The sequence below is a fragment of the Chiloscyllium plagiosum genome, unplaced genomic scaffold (assembly GCF_037043375.1).
Source record: "Chiloscyllium plagiosum isolate Xiang-an unplaced genomic scaffold, Cpla_swu_hap1 HiC_scaffold_27, whole genome shotgun sequence".
In the NCBI taxonomy this organism is placed as follows: domain Eukaryota; kingdom Metazoa; phylum Chordata; class Chondrichthyes; order Orectolobiformes; family Hemiscylliidae; genus Chiloscyllium; species Chiloscyllium plagiosum.
Genome location: NW_028270165.1, coordinates 806,341 through 829,194, shown reverse-complemented (window position 1 = coordinate 829,194; position 22,854 = coordinate 806,341). Strand labels below are relative to the sequence as shown.

At 44.7% G+C, this 22,854-nt stretch overlaps 1 protein-coding gene across 1 annotated transcript in view; it reads right to left on the bottom strand.

Annotated features, from left to right (window-relative positions):
• LOC148142793 (uncharacterized) overlaps positions 1–22,854 on the bottom strand; it is a 79,735-nt gene that overhangs the window by 33,476 nt on the left and 23,405 nt on the right. The window contains exons 2-3 of the mRNA XM_087975750.1: positions 19,155–20,070; positions 18,518–18,593 (exon numbers count right to left, since the gene is read on the bottom strand). Of these exons, the coding sequence (XP_087831876.1) occupies positions 18,518–18,593; positions 19,155–20,070 (992 nt within the window). The remainder of the gene's footprint in view (positions 1–18,517; positions 18,594–19,154; positions 20,071–22,854) is intronic.

The window sequence follows — 22,854 nt, the reverse complement described above, 5'->3', positions numbered from 1 at the left end:
TTTTTATCAAAATCATATTCACAATTTATGGTGAGTGCATTAACAAACAAATATTGCCATTGAATTGCCTCAAACACAATTTGAAATTCTTGAATGAGTTGATTAAGGGGTACACTGTGAATATTTATTGCGCATTTCTGAAATTCTCTGCACTGCCATTGCATTTGGTTAAACAAGATATGTAACCCTCCTCATAACTTTGTATTTCTTTGATATTTCATTTGCTATTGCCCAAATAACTTCATCAAATGCCAAAACATTTTTTAAGCTGTGAATTTTCAGTCTGGTAATGTCATTCAGTTGTGAACAATCTGAAGATTAATTTAAATACATATAAGAATGTCAAAGAGATTGTGATAATAGAAAGTCAACATGTAGAATTGTCAGTGAAATGTAAACCCTGGCTGCTTTTAATTTGGTACAGACTAAATATTAATTGAAATGATAAGAATAAGTAGACATAATGGCATTGTGCACAAACTGTGTGTAGTGTGAGTTCAGAATTTTTCTGATCATTTAATTCTGACACATGCAGTGTACAGCAGAACCAGTATTTTTCATCATCCCCTCTTTCCCTTGAAAACTTGACTACTAAGCACCGATATGAATATTGGGTGAGGACACAATGAGGTTGAGTTGCAAGGCCTACTGTGGCATAACAAATTGTACTGGCTTACACTGCACCCTGACAAGACAGATTTTTGGGAGGAGAACAAAAATTGGAATTCCGACTTAAATATTGATGCTCCCATTTATATCTGTTTGCTCCATAAATTTGTAATTGCTCTTTTGTTGAATTATTTTCCTGCATCCGCATATATCTGGAATCATTTTCTTTTTCAAGAATTTTGTATTAACGTTTGCCACGTACTGCTGCCATCACCCCTTCAACATCATTCCAAATCGTAATAACTTGCTTATTTTCTTAAAAATTAAATCTTACCCCCCGCCCCAGCCCAAATCCCTTTTCTTATAAAGTGGCTGCACTATTTCGAACATGGTCATGCTTTGTAAATATTACCATGTACTTTTAATTATGACCAAGTCTTTTTAGATTTCAATGTGTCTTTTTAAATATAAAAATGCCCCTTCACATGTAGTTATTTCCTTTAAATGTGTTGTGTTCCTTTAAGTGCAATCTTGTCCCTCTACAGTGTATCTTTACCCCTTTAGATACGTCTCTTCGAAATGTAGATTCATTTAGATATGACTGCGTCATTTTGCATATTAAGATATCCCTTTGAATGTGCCTACATCCCTTTGAAATGTAATTTTGTCCATTTCAATCTATTTGCAGAAATGGCCCGTTAAATGTCTATGTCCCTTTTAAAATGCAGATTTCCCGCTTCAGGTAGCAGTAGTTGTAGCGCGAGGTGGCTGTTGCTTGGTGACGGTGAGGCTCCCCGGCCCCGCCCATCCCCCTGAGCTGACGTCACGCGGGGGCGAAGGCGGTTGGGAGGAGAAGTCGCTCGAGCGGGGAAGCGGCGGGAGGGCGGCCGTTAGGAAAATGGCGCCGTGCGGCCCGGGGCAGACACCCGTCGCTGGGCACCGCCGCCTTCCTGGCGCAGCTGCTGTGTCACGGCCACACCGGCCGGCTGTACAGCAGGCAGGAGCCGGGGAGCATTCTGAAGGCGGAGGTTCCTCAGTCATTGAAAGGGCAGGACCTGTTGAGAATGGTTAGTGAAGTGTGTGGTGTACTGAGCCTTATTAACATGGATATAGTTTATAATTTGTCAAAGTATACATTTTTATTATTTAGAATGGTAGAGATGTACTGCACGGAAACAGACCCTTCGGTCCAACCCGTCCATGCCAACCAGATATCCTAAATTAATCCGGTCCCACTTGCCAGCACTTGGCTCATGCCTCTAAGCCCTTCCTATACGTATACCCATCCAGAGACCTTTTAAGTGCTTTAATTGTAGCAGCCTCCACCACTTCCTCGGGCAGCTCATTCCATTCACGCACCACCCTCTGCATGGAAACGTTGCCTCTTAGATAACTTTTATATCTTTCTGCTCTCACCCTGAACCTAGGCCCTCTAGTGCAGACCTTCACCCCTCCACTAGGGAAAAGACATTAGAAAGTTGAGCAGCCAGACAAGATGCAGAAGCTACAAAATATCGATTCAGATGGGGAAAAAAAGTTGTGGTTCTACCTTCTTTTTCTCCTATTGGCATTTGGAGACTTCAAAATCTGTCAATAATACCAGCATCGCCACTGAACATATTGCATACGTTCCTCTGTGTCAACAAGCATTGCACATGTTCCTTGCTTTGGGTGTCACCCTTGTTCAGGACTGGGGGTGGGTGTTGAAAGAGCTGCAGAACAAGGGTGTGCTGGGAGCAGGGTGGTGAATTGGGGATAGGTGGAGACAAGTAGAGGGTACAAACTGTTGGTCACTGGGAGGAAGGAATCGGGTTGGGGGCAGGGAGGGGTGGGTGTGGGGAAGGAGGTTATTTGAAATTGGAGAACTCAGTGTTGAGTCCTCCAGGCTGTAGGCTGCCCAGGTGGAAGATGTTGTGGTGTTCCTCCAATTTGTGGTTTGGTTTGTTGTGGCAATGGAGGCGGCCTAAGATGGTCATGTCAGAAAGGGAGTGGGAAGGGGAATTAAAATGGGTGGTGATTGGGAGGTCCGGTCGGCCTCTGCAGACTCAGCTGTGACGCTCGGCGAACTGTTTCCCACGTTTACCCTCTGTCTCCCGAAGACCACAATTGGCAAACACATGGCAAATACAGTACCCCAATGTGAAGTTAGAGCCTTTGCGGTGTTTAAAAGAAAAACAGAAAAGAGGTGCATTGTTTAAATGGTAATATATTGAGAATGAGAAAGTGAGGACAGCAGATGCTGGAGATCAGAGTCGAAAGGTGTGGTGCTGGAAATGCTCAGTCAACATTTGATGAGCAGGAGAGTTGACGCTTCAGGCACGGGCCCTTCATCAGGAATGACGTGTGCATGTACAAAAGGACCTCAGCGTCATTCTACAACAGTCAATGTCAGGTGCAGCGAGCAATGCAAGTGGCATATTAGCAAGTGGAAATGAGTTCAGAAGTGGGGATGCCTGCCTGCAGTTAGGGGATCATTGAATATATTCAAGGCTGAGTTCATCTGATTTTTGAACAACAAAGAGGAGGATGTTTATGGGGGAAGGTGAGAAAATGGCTTTTAAGACCAGTACAGAACAGTTACAGAGTCATACAGCATAGAAACAGACCCTTCAGTCCAACTAATCCATGCTGACTATGTTCTCAAACTGAACTAGTCATACCTGCCTGTGTTTGACCCATATCCCTCTGAACCTTTCCTATTCATGTACTTATCCAAACGTCTTTTAAATGTTGTTACTGTACCTGCATCCACCACTGTCGGGATGTTCATTCCACACGCAAACCACTCTTTAAAAAAATAATGCTGCCCCTCAAGTCTTTTTAAAAATCTTTCTCCTCTCACCTTCAAAGTTTGCTCTCTTCTCTTAAAATCCCCACCCGTGGGGAATGACACCCACTATTCACCTCATCTACCACCCTCATGATTTTATAAATCTCTAAGGTTACCTCTCAACCTCCTGTGCTCCAGTGAGAAAAGTCCCAGCCTATCCACCGATATGTCGGTGGATTAATATCCAGTTACGTATGGGACTTTGGTGGAAAGTGGGAATTCACTGCACTGTAGGGATGAAACCCTACCCTATCCAGATATTTCTACTGGTGGATGAGACTAGGCCACATAATTTGGAGGACTGGATTTCGGACAGAGATGAGGAGGAACTATTTTTCCTGGATAGTAGTCAATCTATGGAATTCTCTGCCCGAGGAAGCAGTAGAGACAGCCTCATTAAGTATATTGAAGACACAGTTGGTTAGGTTTTTGCATGGTAGGTTAATTAAGGATAGTTGGGATAATGCAGGGAGGAGGAGCTGAGACGATAGGCAGTTTTACCATTATTTTAATGAATGGCGGAGCAGGCTGGATGGGCCAAATGGCCTACTCCTGCTTCTATTACTATGAAACTATAACCCTGCATTTCCCATGGCTAGCCCACCTAACCTGCACATCCCTGGACATGATGAGCAATTTTGCCTGGTCAATCCAAATCAAGGCTGGTGAGCAATGTAGTGATGTGGGAAATTAACATCAGAGAATGATAGAAAGGGACAAGGAGAGTAAATATACCAGCAATCAAAACTGGATTCTGAATGATCACAAAAATGGAAACAAAAAGTGGTGTTTCTGCATGTGTGCTGCACTTTAACAAAAGTAAATGAATTGTCTGCACGAGAATAATTATGATCTGAGGCTCCTTACAGAAACATGGCTTCAGGATGACAAGGATTGGATCCTGAGTATCGAGGGGGTAGTCAAATGGGAAGCGAGGTAAAGGTAGAGGGTTGCCACTGCTAATCAAAGCACTGACCACAGGGTAGTCTGGTGTCCGCTCTGATTTCAGGTCCTCATTTCTCTGTCCTCTGATCTCCCTGTTCCCAAAGAATAAGATGTCAGTCTGTTCTCAGCTCTAATGGATTTCTGCTGAAGCTTTGACCCCCACCCCCTCTTTTTTTTTCACCTTCTGGAACAATAAAATATTCAGTCAGTCAATCAAAGCCCAATGCACAATCTCCCAGTCTCTCAACCAACCAGACACAAAAGTGTAGTCATAGCAGGGAATCAAACAAGAAAAATGAAACAACATGAGAAACAAATAGGTGCGAGTGCTTAATGTCTGTTCATTAGGAAGCAAACCAGAAATAGGACTCTCCCAGGATTCTGATTGTGCCCAACATGAGGATCCTCTCTCCCTTACATCGAACTGTTAGTACCCAGCTATGATTTACAATATTTACACCAGAAATGAAGCATCTTATCAAATAGAGATAGACACGTACAGCACGGAAGTAGACTTTCTCTCTCTCACGTGCGCGTACACACAAGTCCATGGGGGTGAATTTTTATTTGCAGATACATTCTATTTTGCTTAAAGATGCACAATCTGCAGACAGTCAATATATATAATATTTTGTAAATTTGACTTTGGAAATAGAACAAGGTTTGGACTCTGACCTCACACATTTAATGCTTTGTCTGAGCTGAGATGTCATCTTTGTTACAAAACCTTTCGTTATGTTGAGAAGTGCCTTACAGGAAGTTGGAGATTTACATATTAATGAGGCCTGCAACCCATTTGAAAAGATGGAAGACTTAACAATCCAGGTTTATTCAATATATAATTTCAGTGGCAGGACACTGCAATGTTTTTCCATAAATTCTGTCCCTTATGATCTTATTCTCCACAACCACCTGATGAAAGAGTTTCGTGCCGAAAGCCAGTGCTTCCAAATAGCTTGGTGTTATGTGATTTTTTTTTACTCCGTTTTTTTTTAAAACCCCCACACTACCGCCTCACCGCGGGGTAGTGCTTATTTTTTTCCCCCAGCACCCATGGTGTGTGTGTGTGCAGGTGTGAGACACAGTGAAAGACACAAAGTGAACGAATCTTTATCCAATTTCCACCACCAGGAAGATAGGAAAACACCCGAGTGGCCAGTGACAAGCAGTGCCCTTCACATCAAAGGGCAGCGCTGTGTGATCAAAACAGTGAAGGGGAGGGTAGGGACTAAATCAAAATAGAGTTGGAGGGGGAAATAATGCACTCCACTCCCTGCGGCGCCCACCTCTCCCTGAACAACTCCAGGGTGTTGGTGGACACCGCGTGCTCCTTCTCCAAGAACACCCGGGCTCTAACGTAACCGCGGAAGAGGGGCAGGCAGTCGGCCGTAAAGACCCCCTCCACAGCCTGGACCTGTTGATGGCCAGTTTGGCCAGGCCCAGGAGCAGACCCACGAGGAGGTCTTCAGACCTGTCCTCCCTCCTCCGTACCGGGTGCCCGAAGATGAGGAGCGTGGGACTGAAATGCAACCAAAAGCAGAGGAGGAGGTTTTTAAGAAAATCAAAAAGGGAGTGCAAACGCCCACACCCAATATATTATGTGATTTTTAACTTTGTCCAGGTTAGGGTGGATTGGCCATGCTCAAATTACCCATAGTGCCCAGGGATGTCCAGGTTAGGTGCATTAGTCAGGGGTGAATGTAGAGAAATGGGGGTAGGGGAGTTACTTTCTGGAGGGTCGGGTGGACTTGTTGGGTCGAGTAACCTGCTTCCACACTGTGGGGATTCTCTGGAGAGAAGAGATTTCTGCAAACTATGCAGGGCAGCACAGGTGTCTCCATTTGAGTTTGTGCGTGAGTGTGTTTTTGCATGCGTGCTTGCTTGGTGAAGTGAGTGTCATGGTGTATCAGCCTGTGCGAGGGTGAGTATTGGGGATGTGTGTGTGTCAGAGAGTATTTGCGTGTGTCAGAGAGTATGTGCACAAGAGAGGTGTGGATAAAAGCCAGGGGTTGCATTTTGCTAAAACAAGGAAGGGCAAGAGGGTCTGCAGAGGCTGCCAGATGTCCCAGTCACCACCCATTTTAATTCCTCTTCCCTCTCCCTTTCTGACATGACCAGCTTTGGCCTCCTTCATTGCCACAATGATCCAATCCACAAATTGGAGGAACAACACCTCATCTTCCACCTGGAGTTGTCTAATTTCTCCCCTCCCATCCCCCAACTCCCTTCACGGCCTCTGCCCCTCCCATTCACTCTTCCCTGCCACCAACCAGATTCCTTCCTCCCATCGACCATCAGGTTGTACCTCTGTCTTCACCAATCCCCACTTCAACACCTTGCCCACGGCACCCCTTTATCTGCATCTTGTTCTACACCCATCCCCCATCCGGAAGAAGGATTACACCTGAAACGTCGACTTCTCCACCTCATGATGCTGCCTGGCTTGCTGTGTTCTTCCCGCCTCCTTAATGTCTATATTGTCAATCGAGACACAGACCTGGACCAACTGTTCCAGAGTCTGTCCCCTCCCTGGATTCACTCCCTTTCCATTCAGTTACTGCAAGTCAACAATTGAACCCCAGAATGAAAAAATAAATTGAAAAAGTGGGTGAGAAAAGAGAGTATTTTACTCACAGATGTTGGACAGAGGAAAATAGTTGCAGTCTGGGGTGAAGCTCAATCTTCATTCAGAGAGAGGAACAGCATCTGTAATCAAATAGACAGAGTCATAGATGTACAGCATAGAAACAGACCCTTCACTCGAACCTGTCCATGCGGAGCAGATATCCTAACCCAATCTCGTCCCACTTGCCAGCACCTGACCCATATCCCTCCAAACCCTTCCTATTCATAAACCCATCCAGATGCCTTTTAAATGTTGCAATTGTACGAGTGTCCACCACTTCCTATGGCAGCTTATTCCTTTAATGCACCACACTCTGCGTGGGAACGTTGCCCCTCAGAACTCATATCTTTCCCCTCACTGAAAACCTATGTCTCTAGTTTCCCCCCCCCACTGACTCCAGGGAAACGACCTTGTCTATTTATCCTCAGCCTCTGACCCTCCAGAGAAAATATCCCTGGCTTACTCAGCCTCTCCTTGTAGCTGAAACACTCCAACTCTGGCAGCAGCCTTGTAAATCTTTTCTGATCCTTTTCAAAGTTTCACAACATCTTTCCGATAGAAAGGAGACAAGAGGTGGATGCAGCATTCCAAATGTGGCTTAACCAATGTCCTGCACAGCTACAACGTGACCTCCCATACTCAATGCTGTGACCAATAATGGAAAGCATACCAAACACTGCCTTCACTATTCTGTCTACCCGAGACTCCATTTTCAATGAAGTATGAACCTGCACTCCAAGGTCTCTTTATTCTGCAACACTCCCCAGTCAGTCCTGCCTGGATTGCTTGACCGAAATGTATTTCTCGAAATTAAACTCCATCTCCCATTGGCCCATCTGATCAATTCTAATTTTCGTGAACTCTTTTTCTCTCATTCTGCAGAAGCTGAACGTCTCCATTCCTTCATACCCTCCCTTGATGCTGCCTGACCTGTTGGGCTTTTCCAACACCACACTCTCGACTCTGATCTTCAGCATCTGCAGTAGTCATTTCTCCAACATTTCCAGAGTCTTCCCTCCCACCCCCCGATTCACTCTCTTCCGTTTCAGTTGCTGCAAGTCAACAACTGAAGCCCCGAATGAAAAATAAATGGAAAAAGAGGGTGAGAAAAGAGTGCCATACTCACAGATGTTGGACAAAGGAAGGAAGTTAGTCTGGGGTGAAGCTCAATCTTCATTTAGAGAGAGAGGAACAGCAACAGCTTCAGAAGGACATGGTCCACCTTCCACATTCAGACAGTAGGGGGGCTCTGATTGGCAGAAGGATAAGTTTCCTTCCAGTCCGCCAATGCTCTCCATTGGTCCATGAAGGTCGCGAACCGTTTCCGGGGACAGCGATGAGCATGCAGTTTTTGCTGACACCGGCTAACCCGCACAGACCTTGCTGACACCGAGGAGCATGTGCAGTATGCTCTGCAGATGCTGCTGTTACTGACAGATTTTAATTGGTCAAATGCTAAGAGGAAAAAAAAAAGAGTAGAGCCACAATTTTGTTCTCCTGTAGATTGACGTAACCGTACATGCTTGTCGCTATTTTTGCTATTTGTCTTACCGACACCACTCATGATTTTCTAAGTCTCAATAAGGTCACCCCTCAACCTGCTGCACTCCACTGAAAAAAGTCCCAGTCTCTCCTTATAACTCAATCCCTCCAGTCCTGGCAACATCCTGGAAAATGTTTTCCAAACCCCCTCCAATAGTATTCTTCCTATTACAGGGCAACCAGAATTGTACTCAGTACTCAAAGTGGCTTCACCAACATCCTGGACATCCTCAACATGATGTCCCAACTCCTATCTCAACGGTGTGAACAATGAAGGCAATGCTGCTAAATGCCGCCTTAACCATCCTGTGTCCCAGCAATGCACCTTTCAAGAACAATGTACCTGAAAGCCACCATGTCTCTCTGTTCTACAACACGACCCAGTGCCCTACCATTACCTGTACAAGTCCTGCCCTTGCTTTAGCAAAATGCAACCCCTCGCTTTTATCCACAACTCTGTCATAAACATGCTGTCTCTCAGACACACACACATATGCACCACTCACCCCAACCAAAATACTCACCCTCTTACAGACTTCTACTCCAATCACACTCACACTTTACCAAGCACGCACACACACACACACACACACACACACACACAGATAATAGTCTATGGGGTGAATTTGCATTTGCAGATACATTCAATTTTGCTCAAAAAGTGCACAAACTGCAGGCAGTTAATCCATGTAATATTTTATAAATTCCTACTTTGGAAATAGAACCAGTCTGATTCAAGCAAGAATGGGATACAGACAGACTTGAACCTCAGACCTTTCATGCATTATATGAGCTGAGATGTCACCTATTTTTATAAAACCTTTATAAAACATTTGAGAATGGGGACTTAAAAGTAGTTCTGGGGTTTACATATGAATGAATGGAAACCTGCAACCCATTCTAAAAGATGAAAGACTTACTATCATTCTAGGTTTGTTCAATATATCCCATCAGTTGCATGACACTGTGATCTTTTGCTATAAATTGTGTCTTATGATCCTGTTCTACAGCTACCCGATGAAGGAGCATCGCTCTGAAAGCTAGTGCTTCCAAATAAACCTAGTGGACTATAACTGGTGTTGTGTTTTTAACTTTGTTTACCCCAGTCTAACACTGGCTCCTCCACATCATTTCTAGTGGAGACAGCCCATACCTCCCGGTGCTGTCTATAAACATTACGATGCCGATGAAATGACGCAGTAACCGCACTCCTGAAAAATTTACAATTTCAAATTATATTAGCTCGTCATTCATTGCTCCATCTGATACATGACATTGGAAACATAGTGCAGCCTCTCCCCGGTGTGAATGCGCCGATGAGTCTCCAACACAGACGGGAAACAGAAGCCTTTTCCGCAGTTGCCACACTTCCACGGTTTCTCCACAGGGCAGGATTCCTCGGGTTTCTTCATGGCTAAAGCTTCAACTGCACACAAAATTGTGTTCAGGCCCTCCCTGCTGTGAATTCCACTTTCCAGGCCCGTATATCTCTTTCAGGCTGCACACTCAGTGCGCTGCAACAGTAGGGTCTCTCATCCAGTCCCACTGATACTGAAAACGCACTCAAGCAGGAACCAAAAGCTTTGCTCCTTCTCATAGATCCATAGTTGAAAATTGTTGCGGTCTCAATGGATTGAATGACTGTCAGACATTGACATCAAAGTGAGGATTGAAGACACTGGATAGTCAGAGTCGGAAAGTGCGGCACTGGCAAAACACAGCAGGTCAGGCAGCATCTGAGAAGCAGCAAAGTCTGTTTCGGGCATAAGCCCTTCATCTGCTGATGTTGAAACTTCGGTCTTCAGATCTTCAAATACTCTGTTAAAAGAGATTACAAAAGTCGTCACTGTCAGTCCAGGGTAGAAATTCAGAACAAGGAATTTTACTTGCTGTTGAACATTCTTTTCTTTTGTTATTTCATAAATTTGAAAGCACCATCCCACTCTCTCTCCCCCTCTGTTCTCCCTCTGCTCTAACTAATTATCCTGAAGGTGCTGATTCAGCATCTTACAGGGGCAGAAAAGCAAAAACGTCAGGACTGACATCACTGAATTTTGGATAACTCCACCTGAAAGTTAATATCTTTCACAACAACATTGGGATATTGCCGAGAGTGAGCAGGTCTGATTTTGGGGAGTAAAACAAGTGCAAATTCAGGTTGAACTTGCAATACAGCTTCTTGAGAAAAAAAACAGACACAAAATGGTTAACATCCCGGGAAGTGGGAGTGGAATGAGATATTAAGGCTTTGACACCGACACCAGAGAGAGACTGAACATACAGACGTGGCAAATGTCTAGTGGAAAGCCAGAGTCAGAGATATACAGCACAGAAACTCTCAGTCCAACTTGTCCATGCCGACCAGATATCCCAAATTAATATCGCCCCGTTTGCTGGCACGTGGCTTCTATTCCTCTGTACCCTTCCAATTCAAATACCCATCCAATTCAAATACCCATCCAGATGCCTTTTAAATGCTGTAATTGTACCAGCCTCCACCACTTTCTCTGGTAGCTCATTTATTGCAAGCACCACGCTTTGAATGAAAAAGATGCCCGAGGTCCCTTTTAAATCTGCACCCCATCCCACAGCCCTCACCCTGAACCTGTTACCCTCTAGCTCCGGACTCTCCCATCCCAAGAAAAAGGCCTTGTCTATTTACCTTATCCATGCCTCTCATGCTTTTATAAACGTCTATAAGGTCACCTCTCAGCCTCCGGCGTGCAAGGGGAAATAGCCCCAGTCTGTTTGGCCTCTCGCTATCACTCAAACCCCCTGGCTACATCATTGTAAATCTTTTCTGAACCCTTTCCAGCTTCACAACATCTTTCCAATAGGAGGGAGACGCAAATTGCACACAATCTCCCCAAAATTACAATGGTTCTGTTGGCTAATGGCAATTTAATTCCAAAATGTTAATTCCTTCATGAGAAGGGAATAATTGGCAATGTAGCTGTGAGAGGTCCCTTGCGGAGGAGTGAAGAACTGAATGAGAACTTTCCATTACGATGGAGAGCAACAGAATTGATACTGAGACTGTTGACTTAAATCTAAAGCAAGGAAATTACAGGCACAAACAGGCTGCAACAAATGAGGGAACATTATTGAAATAAATGACAAACATTTAGATAGCACCTGGAGCAACTGCAATAGTTGTTCCATCCTGTCTGAAAAATAAAACACAAAAGGTGGCCCAGCCACTGCGAACAAGGGATATTATGGGCAGGACTGGATCCAAAGAAGTGGCATACAAAATAGCTTAAAAAAAGCAGCTAAACTGAAGACTGGGAGCAGTTCAGGTTTCAACAAAAGGATTGATTAAAAGGGGAAAATGGGGGGGAAAAAAAAGAGGGGAAAAAAAAGGATTGGTGAAAACAATTACAATTAGAAACCGGCAAAGTTCTCATGTGGAACAAAGATGGCAGACCAATTAACCACATATGTTACTGATATAATCACAAAAGGAGGGCACAAGTAACGTCCCCAAAATGTTGGGGCACACATGGTTCATTGAGAGCAGAACTGAAGGAACTGAGTAGTCATAGGGAAATGGTGTTGGAGAAATTGATGGGATTAAAAGTTTACAAATCCCCAACACCTGGTAATCCACACCCCAGACTATGGCCCGAGATGCATCATGCAGTTGTCGAATTTAGGCTGATCTTAGCAGGACTTCAACACATAATGATAAGGTCTTTGGGAGTATTGCTTAACAAAGAGACCTTGGAGTCTAGGTTCATAGCTTCTTAAAAATACATTAGGTGGAGATGGTGGATTCACTAGTTATAATATTCCAAAGTTCTCTAGACGTGAGAAAGATTCATTGAGTTTATTTAAGACTGAGATAGGTAGGTTGTTGATTGTCAAGGTGATCAAAGGTTATGGGGAGAAAGTGGGAGAATGGGGTTGAGAAACCAGTCAACAATGGAGATGGGCTGAATGGCCTCATTTCTACTCCTACATCTATGGTTCCAGTGGATTTGAAAAATACTAATGTAACACCTGTATTCAAAAAGGGAGGGAGGCAATATGTGGGAAATTGCAGACCAGTTAGTTTAACACCTGCTGTTAGAATCAATTATCAAGGAAGCAATATCAGAACGTTTTGAAAGTCAAAACTCCATCCATCAGAGTCAGCATGGTTTTATGAAGGGCAAATCAGATTTGACTAAGTTCTTCAAAGACGTAACAAGCATAATGGATAATGGTGACCCTGTAGATGTAATATATGTGGCCTTTCAGAAGGCATTTGCTGAAGTGCCACACAAAAAGTTAATTCACAGGTGGGATCATATGGGATTAGGGGTAATTTATCAGCTTCAATAGGTGACTGGCTGATCAGCAGAAGACAGACAGTCCGAATCTATGGCTTATTTTCTGGACGGCAAGATGTAACTAGTGAGGTGCCACAGGGTTGGGTCCTTGGACCCCAGCTATTTACAATCCACATTAGTGACTTGGATACCGGGATAAAAGGCTCTTTTGCCAAATTTGTAAATGACACAAAAATAGGCGGGACGGTAAATTGCAATGAGGAAATAAGAACCTTACAAATGGATATAGATAGGTTAGGAGAGTGGGCCCAAATGTGGCAGATGGAGTTTAAGGTGGACAAGTGTGAGATCATGCATTTTGGTCAAAAAAAAGGAAGGTGACCTACTGTCTAAATGGGGAGAGACTTTGGGGTGCTCTGGTGCAGAGGGATCTGGGTATCCTCATTAATGAGTCGCAGAAAATTAGCATGCAGGTACAGGAGATCAGAAAGAAAGTGAATGCAACGTTGGCTTTGATAGCTAAAAGAATAGAATACAAAAGGTAAGGAAATGTTGCTGCAACTATACATGGCATTGCTGAGGCCGGACCTGGAGGATTGTGCCCAGTTTTAGACCCTTTTTTCCCCTTATATGGTTATGGTAGGGGATTTAACTGTCCAAACATAGACCGGGACTGCCATAGGTTTAAGGATTTCGTTGGAGAGGAATTTAAGTGTGTACAAGAAAATTTCTGATTCAGTATGTGGATGTACCTACTAGAGAAGGTGCAAAACCTGACTTACTCTTGGGAAATAAGGCAGGGCAGGTGACAGAGGTGTCAGTGGGAGAGCACATTGGGTCAGCGCCCATAATTCTATTAGTTTTAAAATAGTGATGGAAAAGGATAGACCAGATCTAAAAGTTAAAGTTCTAAATTGGAGGAATCCTAAGTCTGACAGTATTAGGCAAGACCTTTCAAAAGCTAATTGGGGCGGATGTTCGCAGGTAAAGGGATGGCTGGAAAATGGGAAGTCTTCAGAAATGAGATAATGAGGAGACCAGAGATGTTATATTCCTGTTGGGGTGAAAGGAAAGTCTGATAGGTGTCGGGAATGCTGGATGACTAGAGAAATTGAGGGTTTGATTCAAAAAAAAGGAAGCATATGTCAGGTATAGACAGGATAGATCGAGTGAATTCTTAGAAGAGTATAAAAAGGTACAAAGTATAAACAAGTATACTTAAGAGAGAAATCAGGAGGGCAAAAAGGGGACATGAGATAGCTTTGGAAAATAGGGTGAAGGAGAATCAAAAGGGTTTTTACAAATATATTAAGGACAAGAGGATAGCTAGGGAGAGAATGGGACACCTCAAAGATCAGCAAGGTGGATTGTGTGTGGAACCGCAGAAAATGGGGGAGATACTAAATGAGTATTTTGCATCAGTATTTCCTGTGGAAAAGGTTATGGAAGATATAGACTGTAGGGAAATAGATGGTGACATCTTGAAAAATATCCATATTACAGAGGTGGTGGTGCTGGATGTCTCGAAACACAAAGGTGGATAAATACCTGGGACCTTATCAGGTGCCCCTAGAACTCTGTGGGAAGCTAGGGAAGTGATTGCTGGGCCCCTTGCTGAGATATCTGTAACTCAATAGTCACAGGAGAGGTACCAGAGGTTGGTTAACTTCTGAACTCAATTTTTCTTGCTAATGTACCATTGCCTTGCTGATTGCTTGTTGCTCCTGTCTGACAACTGGCATTGATTGGTGTAGGAGGACGCTGAGGCCCCTTTGTACGTCCATTCCTGATGAAAGACCCATGCCCAAAACGGCGACTCTCCTGCTCCTCCGTTGCTGTCTGACCTGCTGTGTTTTTCCAGCACCACATTTTTCGACTCTGATCTCCAGTTCTCACTTGATCCACATCCCAATATATCACCATTTAAATAATGCACCTCCTTTCTGCTTTTTTTTGGCAGCAAATGCTATAACTTCACATTGTGGTACTGTATTTGCCATGTGTTTGTCAACTGTGGACTTCTCTACATCGGGGAGACCAAGAGTAAACTTGAGGAACGGTTCGCCGAACATCGCAGCCGGGTCCGCAGAGACTGACTGGTCCTCCCAGTCACCACCCATTTTAATGCCCCATCTACAGTTCTCCCTGCACTCTCCCCCACCGCCCACTCCGCCACGAAGAAGCTTTACACCCAAAACATCGACTTGTCCACCCCCTTATGCTGCCTGGCTTAGTGTGCTCTTGCAGTCTCCTGCCGATGTATTTTGCCAATTGAGACACAGACCTGGACCAATTTTTCCAGAGTATGTCTCTGTTTGGATTCACTCCTTTTCCTTTCAGTTGCCGCAAGCCAACAACCGAACCCCAGAATGAGAAAAAGTGGGTGAGAAAAGAGACTACCATACACACAGATGTTGGACGGAGAAAGGAGGTTGTAGTCTGGGGTGAAGCTCAATCTACATTCCAAAGAGAGGACCACGAGCAGCAGCTTCAGAAGCTCGTAGTCCAACTTCCGCATTCAGACAATGCAGTGGCTCTGATTGGCAGGAAGACCAATCTCCTACTGGTCCTCCAGGGCTTCCGATTGGTCCATCAAAAACAGGTCGCGCGCCTTTGGTTTGGGCAGCGATGAGCATGCGCACTGCGTTGCTGACAACAGCAAATATTGGCAATATACTCTTGTGGGGATGCTAGTTTTACGGACAGATTTTAAGTGTCCAAATGCAAATAGGAAAACAAAGGTAAAGCAACAATTTTGTTCCCCCGTGGCTCGACATTTTATTGCTTTTGCATTTTGTCTGACTGATCAACTTTTGTATGTCTTTTCCGCATGTTTTGGGGGGGGGGGGGGAGCCCAGAACTGGAGGGCATAGGTTGAGGATTATAGGGGAAAGATTTCTGAGGATCTTAAGGGCCAACCTTTTTGCACAAAGGGTGGTATGTGTATGCAATGAAGTGGTGGATGCTGGTACAGTTACAATATTTAAAATGCATTCTCATAGGGCTATGAATAGGAAGGATTCAGAGGGAAATGGGCCAAATGCTGGCAAATGGGTCATGAGATTAATTTAGTTTGTTTCTGTGCTATACAAATCTATAACTCTATTTTGACATAGGCAGAACCAATTTCATGAGATTAAGAATAGGCCATTCACCCCTTACAGCCTGTCCTGAGCTGTGGCCTAACTGCGCTTATTTCAATGCAAGTTTCAGAAGATTTCAGCAGCTCTTAAAAATTGAACATGCTTTCAGACTTTCATGATGTTTCTGAATGTATCATTTTAGCTATTCTCAGTTTTAAAGATCAGCCGTTTGTCACCCGTCCTGACTCCCAGTTGAGTCATCACCATCTATTCTCTCTCTCTTCTGAAAAGGCCTTGATACAGTGATCAAAGAGGGCTCAAGGCATGAGAAAGGATGGGGAGAAAAGAGAGAGAATGGATGAGGGCAGAGGGTGGTGTGTAGAGAAACAGAAAATGGACAGGAACAGAGGGTGGGGTCTAGAGAAAGATTGGGGGGCAGAGGTTAGTGGGGGGGAAGAGAAAGACCTGCAGGGCAAAGAGTAGGGGGCAAAGTGAGAGAATGGGGCAGTGTTGGACTTTGGCTCAATCTACAAACTTACTTTCTTCTATGTGTGAGCCAAGTCCTGCGTGTTCTTTTAAATGAAGCAATAGGAGAAGATATTCGGTCTCACACTCTTAATTTATTTTACACAGTAAGTGAACAAAGCATTCAGAGCTCTGGGTCTAAACCCCTTTGTCCCTGACAAACTATAAAAGTATGCCAGTTCAAAAAGGAAAGACCTCGTTTTGTCCCTGCCCCAGTCTTTTATACAATAAAAAATGTCATATAAACACTGAGGTAGAATTATCTTCTGATTGGGTGTTAGTCTGACTCCTTTCCCCACCTTCTTACATTCCTAGCTGTCCGACCCCACGTGACCTCCTTTTGCCCGCGAAATGGGGCATCACGTGGCCTCCTTGACCCACTTCCGAAGCGCGAAACGGGACGTCACGTGATCGTCCGCACTTTTCCGGGGCGCGAAACGGGACATCACGTGACCAGTCCGCACTCTTCCGGGTGCGAAACGGGGACGTCACGTAGCCACGCCCCGCACTCTTCCGAGATCAAAATGGGAACGTCACGTGGCCACGCCCCCTGCTTGATTTACAGAGTCACCACAGTTTTAAATACTGAATCCATCCAGAGTCACAGCCAGCCTTCCGTTTTTAAAGTAAGAAATATATTTACAAGTCCCCCTTTTGGTCTCATGAAAATGAGACCAACCAACCAGTTCTATATATCATATTCGCTCTCTGATGCATAGTCCTCTCTCCTTGCTAAAGCCATGGTTTCCGTCTCCATCTGTGACATCTGGTAAGACGGGGGAGCCTTCCCTTCAATTGCTGTAATAATTACCCTGTTTAACAAAGATCTAATACAGGGAATACAACAACATCCGCACAACACTAACACAATAATCATACCCCCGAGGGACATAAACACAGAGGCAATTAATCCCTTCCATTTCCCAAACCATGAATCAAACAGTCCTCCTAGAGGATTGTAAATACCCAAGTGTTCATGCATTTCTTCAGACAAAATTCTTAGCCCTTCCAAGGCTCTAGTGACCGAACCATCAGGTGCCATATTGTTGGGGATAAACGTACAACATTGATCTCCAAACATAGAGCACACTCCCCCTTTTTCCAAAACCTTCTTCGTACAAACATTAAACATTTAGGACCCTTCTACTCGTTTTCTGTTCTTATTTGTTCTAAAGTTCTTGTTGGCGGTTCCGTGGCTGCACACTGGCTCCAATGGTACCAGCTTTCTCCTTTCCCCTGTAGTCTGACCGCATGAGATGTCCTCTCCACCACCTTATAAGGTCCTGTCCACCTCGGCTCCGACCACTTCCGTTTGATCACCTTCAGCAGGACCCAGTCTGTCGTAGATGGCACCTGGCTCTGTAGTTCCCCCTTTTCCGGTCCAACCTGTTTGGTGAAAGCTGACACCAAAGCTGTTAGTTGGTCATAGTAAGGTTTGTACCTTAAAGAGGCTCCTCCTCCCTCTAACATCTGTATTCCAGCTCCTGGTCCCGGGAACTGCTGCCCTGTTGTCAGCTCATATGGGGTGAACCCTGTGATAGAGTTTACTGAGCTTCTAATGGACATTAAAGCTAAGGGTAGGGCATCCACCCAGCTTAACTTTGTTTGTGCACACACTTTTCCTATTTTTCCTTTTATGGACCGATTCATTCTTTCCACTTTTCCTGTCAACACTTCCTCAAATCCCTCACTTGTCTGTCGCACCACTGCATAGGCTGCTTTAAGTCCTTCAGTTGGATGTCTGTAACAGCAACCATCTGTGAACAGCACTTCTTCTGGGTCTACTAATGGAATTGCCTGTAAATCTGCCCTTACTTTAATATCTCTCTGTACCCTTTCCTCACAGATGTATGGCTCTCCTTCTCCCATATTATCAGCCATGTTAATTCCTTCATGTGTAAAAATTATATGTGGTGCATTCAAGATTTTCTCTAACCTAGTTTGCCGCAATGACGTCATTGTAAAGGCTGTTGAGTTCACATAGGCCACTATACTATGTGTCATCAGTACTGTTAATGAATGGCCCATGACTATATGTGCTACCTTTTGGAAAATTTTGCTACCCCTGCTGCATGTCTTGTACATGGCGGGTGTCTGTCCTCCACTGGGTCAAGAGTAACACTTACGTACATCAGCACCTGCCGGCCTCCCCCTTTTTTCTGAAAAAGAACACCATTTATTATGTGTAATTTTTCAGAAATATCGAGGAAAAATGGCTCTTTGTAATCTGGGACCGCTAAATCAGCAGCCCGCGTTAAAGCCTGTTTAAGAGATATGAAACTTTCGTCTGCCTCCGTAGTCCACTGCAAATGGGCCGACAAATTTCTCATACCTTACTCATTTACCATGGCCCTCAGAGGGAAAGTGAGCTTCCCATATGATGCAATAAATTGTCTACTGTATCCTGCCAACCCAAGAAATGAGAGCATGTCTTTTACAGTGACTGGTTTGGTATGATGCAGAATGGAGGATCTATGGGACGGAGACACACCTGTTCCCTTAGCAGAAATAACTCTACCCAGAAAAGACACCGTTTGTCTGCAGCATTGCAATTTAACCCGTGAAACTTTAAAACCGACACTATACAGGTGAAACAGCAACGACTTTGTGGCTTCCAAACAAGAAACATGATCGGGTGCTGCCAAAAGAATGTCATCCACATACTGGATCAATACCACCCCCTTTGGGAGCGTCAGATCCTTCAGCTGCTGTTTCAGTACCTGATTAAACACCCCAGGTGACAAAATAAACCCTTGAGGGACCCTTGTATAACGTAATTGTTGGCCTTTATAGGTAAATGAAAAAATGTCCCTCAAATGATCAGCTAAGGGCAAACAAAAGAACGCGTTGGCGAGATCAATGCACGAGAACCATTTATGGTCAGGGGTCAGCACAGACATTGCAGTGTAGGGGTTTGGAACTGGAACTGTTGGAGTAGAAACGGCACTATTAATCCGTCGAAGATCATGTGCCATCCTATATCTGCCTGTATTCTGCTTCTCTACAGGTAAGATAGGAGTGTCCCAAGCTGACCGGGAGGGTTCTAGCACCCCTGCTGCTAACAATCCTTCGATTGTGTCGGCAATGCCGGCTTCGGCCTCTGGTTTGTGTGAATATTGTCTCTGCCAAATCGGAGTGTGGTCTATTAAATCAAATGTGATCGGTGTGACATGTTTGCAGTACCCAACGTCCGTTGAACTAGCTGAGCACAAGGTATCTGGTAGACAGTCAAGCATCGCCGCAGCCTGTGGATGGTCTGTTTTTTCCCTACCATGAAACCGTTCAATCTGCCTATGTTCCAGCAGTACCTTGTCAGTTGTTCTGTACATAATTCGATAGGCTTCCTCCGATGGTGAATATTGTAAACCGGGTAACTGAGTCCACACCCAGTCCGTTAACCCCATCAAGCGTTTGGACATAGGTCCCAGATCCTTGGCCTGATGTTCAGCATGCACGGCCAATGTGACATGAGGTATAGCTTCTTCAGACATCTCATACCAGTCCAACTGTTCTACAGTTAATTCAACAATACCTGCCACACCTTCGTTTCCAAGCAGAATGCAACTGGAAGAAATATCCCATTGAGTCCCTTCCAAGTGCTGATAGGATGCATGCTGATAAATTTCATTATCATCTCTATCATAATATAAAGTAACATGAAGGGGATCTGCAGGAGGAGCATAGGGATGCAACATCTGAACCCAGGGTCGCCATTGATTGTATAAAGACTGTATGCCGTTGTTTTGCCTGTTTTCGGGTTCGAGAAGTCCCCAATATATATCTGCCCACTGCCCTTCTGCCATTGGTGATGTGTCTGGTGATAACATCATTTGGGATCCAGAGTGAATCATTGTCATAGAACAATTGACGGAATGGCCATTTGGAAAGGTCACTACCAGTGCGTCTGGTCCGCAGAGAACCGAAACCCCGCATCTCACCAACAAGTCACGTCCCATCAAATTCACGGGGCATGCAGGTGATGAAATATACTGGTGACGAAAGGTCTGTCCGGCCACTGATGTAATCAATGGCGATGTCAAAGGCAGATTTTCTGGTTTACCCGAGAACCCTACTAACTGGACGCTAGAGGATGACATGCTTGACCGAGGTATATCACAAGTGATGGTAGAAAATCTTGCACCCGTGTCAACCAAAAAAGACAAAGTCTTGTCCATTACCCTCATTTGCATATAGCGGTCTGCCAACCCCACATGCCCCTGGGTTCTCGGGCCCCGTCAATATTCATACCCCTGCCCTTCCAGCATAGTTTGGGGGTACTGTCCTTTCACCGGGGCTGCAGCTGCATTTGGGACTTGATAAGGCTGAACAGCCTGTTGAGAAGGAGGCTGACTTGCACGGAGATACTGTCCTTGGATCAATCCCTGGCCTCCCCGGGTTCCCCAGAACATGGGACAATCCCTTCTCCAATGCCCGGGTTGGCCACATTCAAAACAGGTGTTAAGTAGCTGACCTCTAAATCCTCCGCGGCCCCTTCCTCTACCACGCATTCCTCCCGGTACACCGATTGGTCTGCCCCCCATATTGGGGATAGGGTGGCATCCAATCAGGTGTTGGAACTAAACTTGGCGGATTGTTTTGTGGCGACGGCCGCTGAACCATCTGATTCGTCGTCTTTTGGGAGGCCTTCTTTGTATCATTAACCTTCCTTCTAGCCTCATCGAGCTGTAACTTCAGCAACTGCGCTTTAGCTGACTCATTACTCTGTTTATCCTCATCCTGTTTTGTCCTGTAACACTTCATGTGATGCGTCAAATGTTTTTCCCACTGTTCTGTAGTACAACCTGGGATGTCAGGATTACTCTCCATTGCCTCTTTTACTTCCTTTGGCATCCCTGCCATAACGGCATTCCTAAATAATGTAGTCTGTAGCTGGCCTGACCCTGGATGGCTCCCCGCAGTATCTGCCCACGTGTCCTTACACCTAGCCAAAAAGACAGACATATCCTCACCCTCCTTCATTGTGAAGGTGAGTGAGTGCATCGCTCCCGGTGGAATCGGAAACCTATCCCTCATTGCCCTTCCCACACTGGTGGCATGCTGCACAAACGGTTCCGAATCAGGTAATAAGGTGGTCCCCGCAGACGCTTCAATCTGCTGTATTTCCCACATATTCAATTGCTTACCCAGCACCGCTCTCCAATCGCCCATGGCTAACTTGTACCCTAGTGTATATTGAGAAAACTTTACCATCCAGGGCCCACCCACCTCCATGGGTGGGGGCATTTTATCCAGGATACAGTTTATATCAGCAAATGTAAAAGGCTGATAGACATTCCCCAGATAAGAGCCTCTGTAAATTAACGGCATTTGGTGGTGCTGATACTTTATAGGTTGTCGTAATGTGTCTCTTTGACGCAAGTCGTAACTCAGTTCAGGGAGGGGCTTCAGTGGAGGGCCATGTTCAGTATGCATTGTGAGTGAGCCTTTCAAGGTGACCGGGTAGGTGTTTGGATCATTGTCTGTCAGGGACTCCTCGTCCTCAATATCTGTACTACTTTTAGACTCCTCATCCACTTTCTCTCTATCCTGTTCTTCCCTCAAATCTCTCCTCCTTCTGTCTGAGAACCCATCATCCAATAACTGACCTGAATCATTTAATCTTCCCCTCTTTTCATTCTCAGCACTACATGGTGTTGAATGAGCATCTGGCTCCTGCACTGGAAAACATCTCCCCTGTTTTAGCTGTTCTTAATTCCTACTGTGCATCATTGTCACCCTATTTGCTTCCTCAACCCTCTGATCAACTTCTAATGTTAATTTTCTACTTTTCTAATGCTTTCTTCTACAGCCTCTGCCAGTCTCTGTTTTACTACATTGTACTCTCTTGTTCCTACTTCTCGCATGTCTAACACCCCTTCTTGAACATACATAAGTGGCATTTGTATTACAGGATATGGAGGCGGTGATTGTACCACAGGCAATTTAGGATATAATGGCGCAGATGGTCCTGCCTTTCCTATCTCCTTTGTCAAATCTGTTGTGAAGGTACCACCTACTCCCTTTTGTAATGTTTCTACCACCATACAGGCTAACGTCATGTTGTGCAGATGAATCCTCCTCTCTTCTTTCTCCCCGCCTTCTTTTGTCCACTTTCTTCTAACTAATATTGACCCTTTCTTTCCCTTCATGTGCTCTTCTACTTCTAATTTAGCTTGTTCTTCTGCTTTTCCTAAAAACAGTGACAATTTCTTCTTCTCCTCATCTCTAGGGACTTTGCCTTGTTTCTGTAATTCCTCCCAAATCTTATCATATTTCTCCATCATTGTTTTTTGTTTATTCTTTGCAAGCCCACTGACTAACTGACTTCTGGCTTTACCCCACTGCTGTTTTATGGGCAACATTAAATCGGAAGAACATCCTCCATATTCTTCACATTCTTTACCAAACTCCCCTTCCATT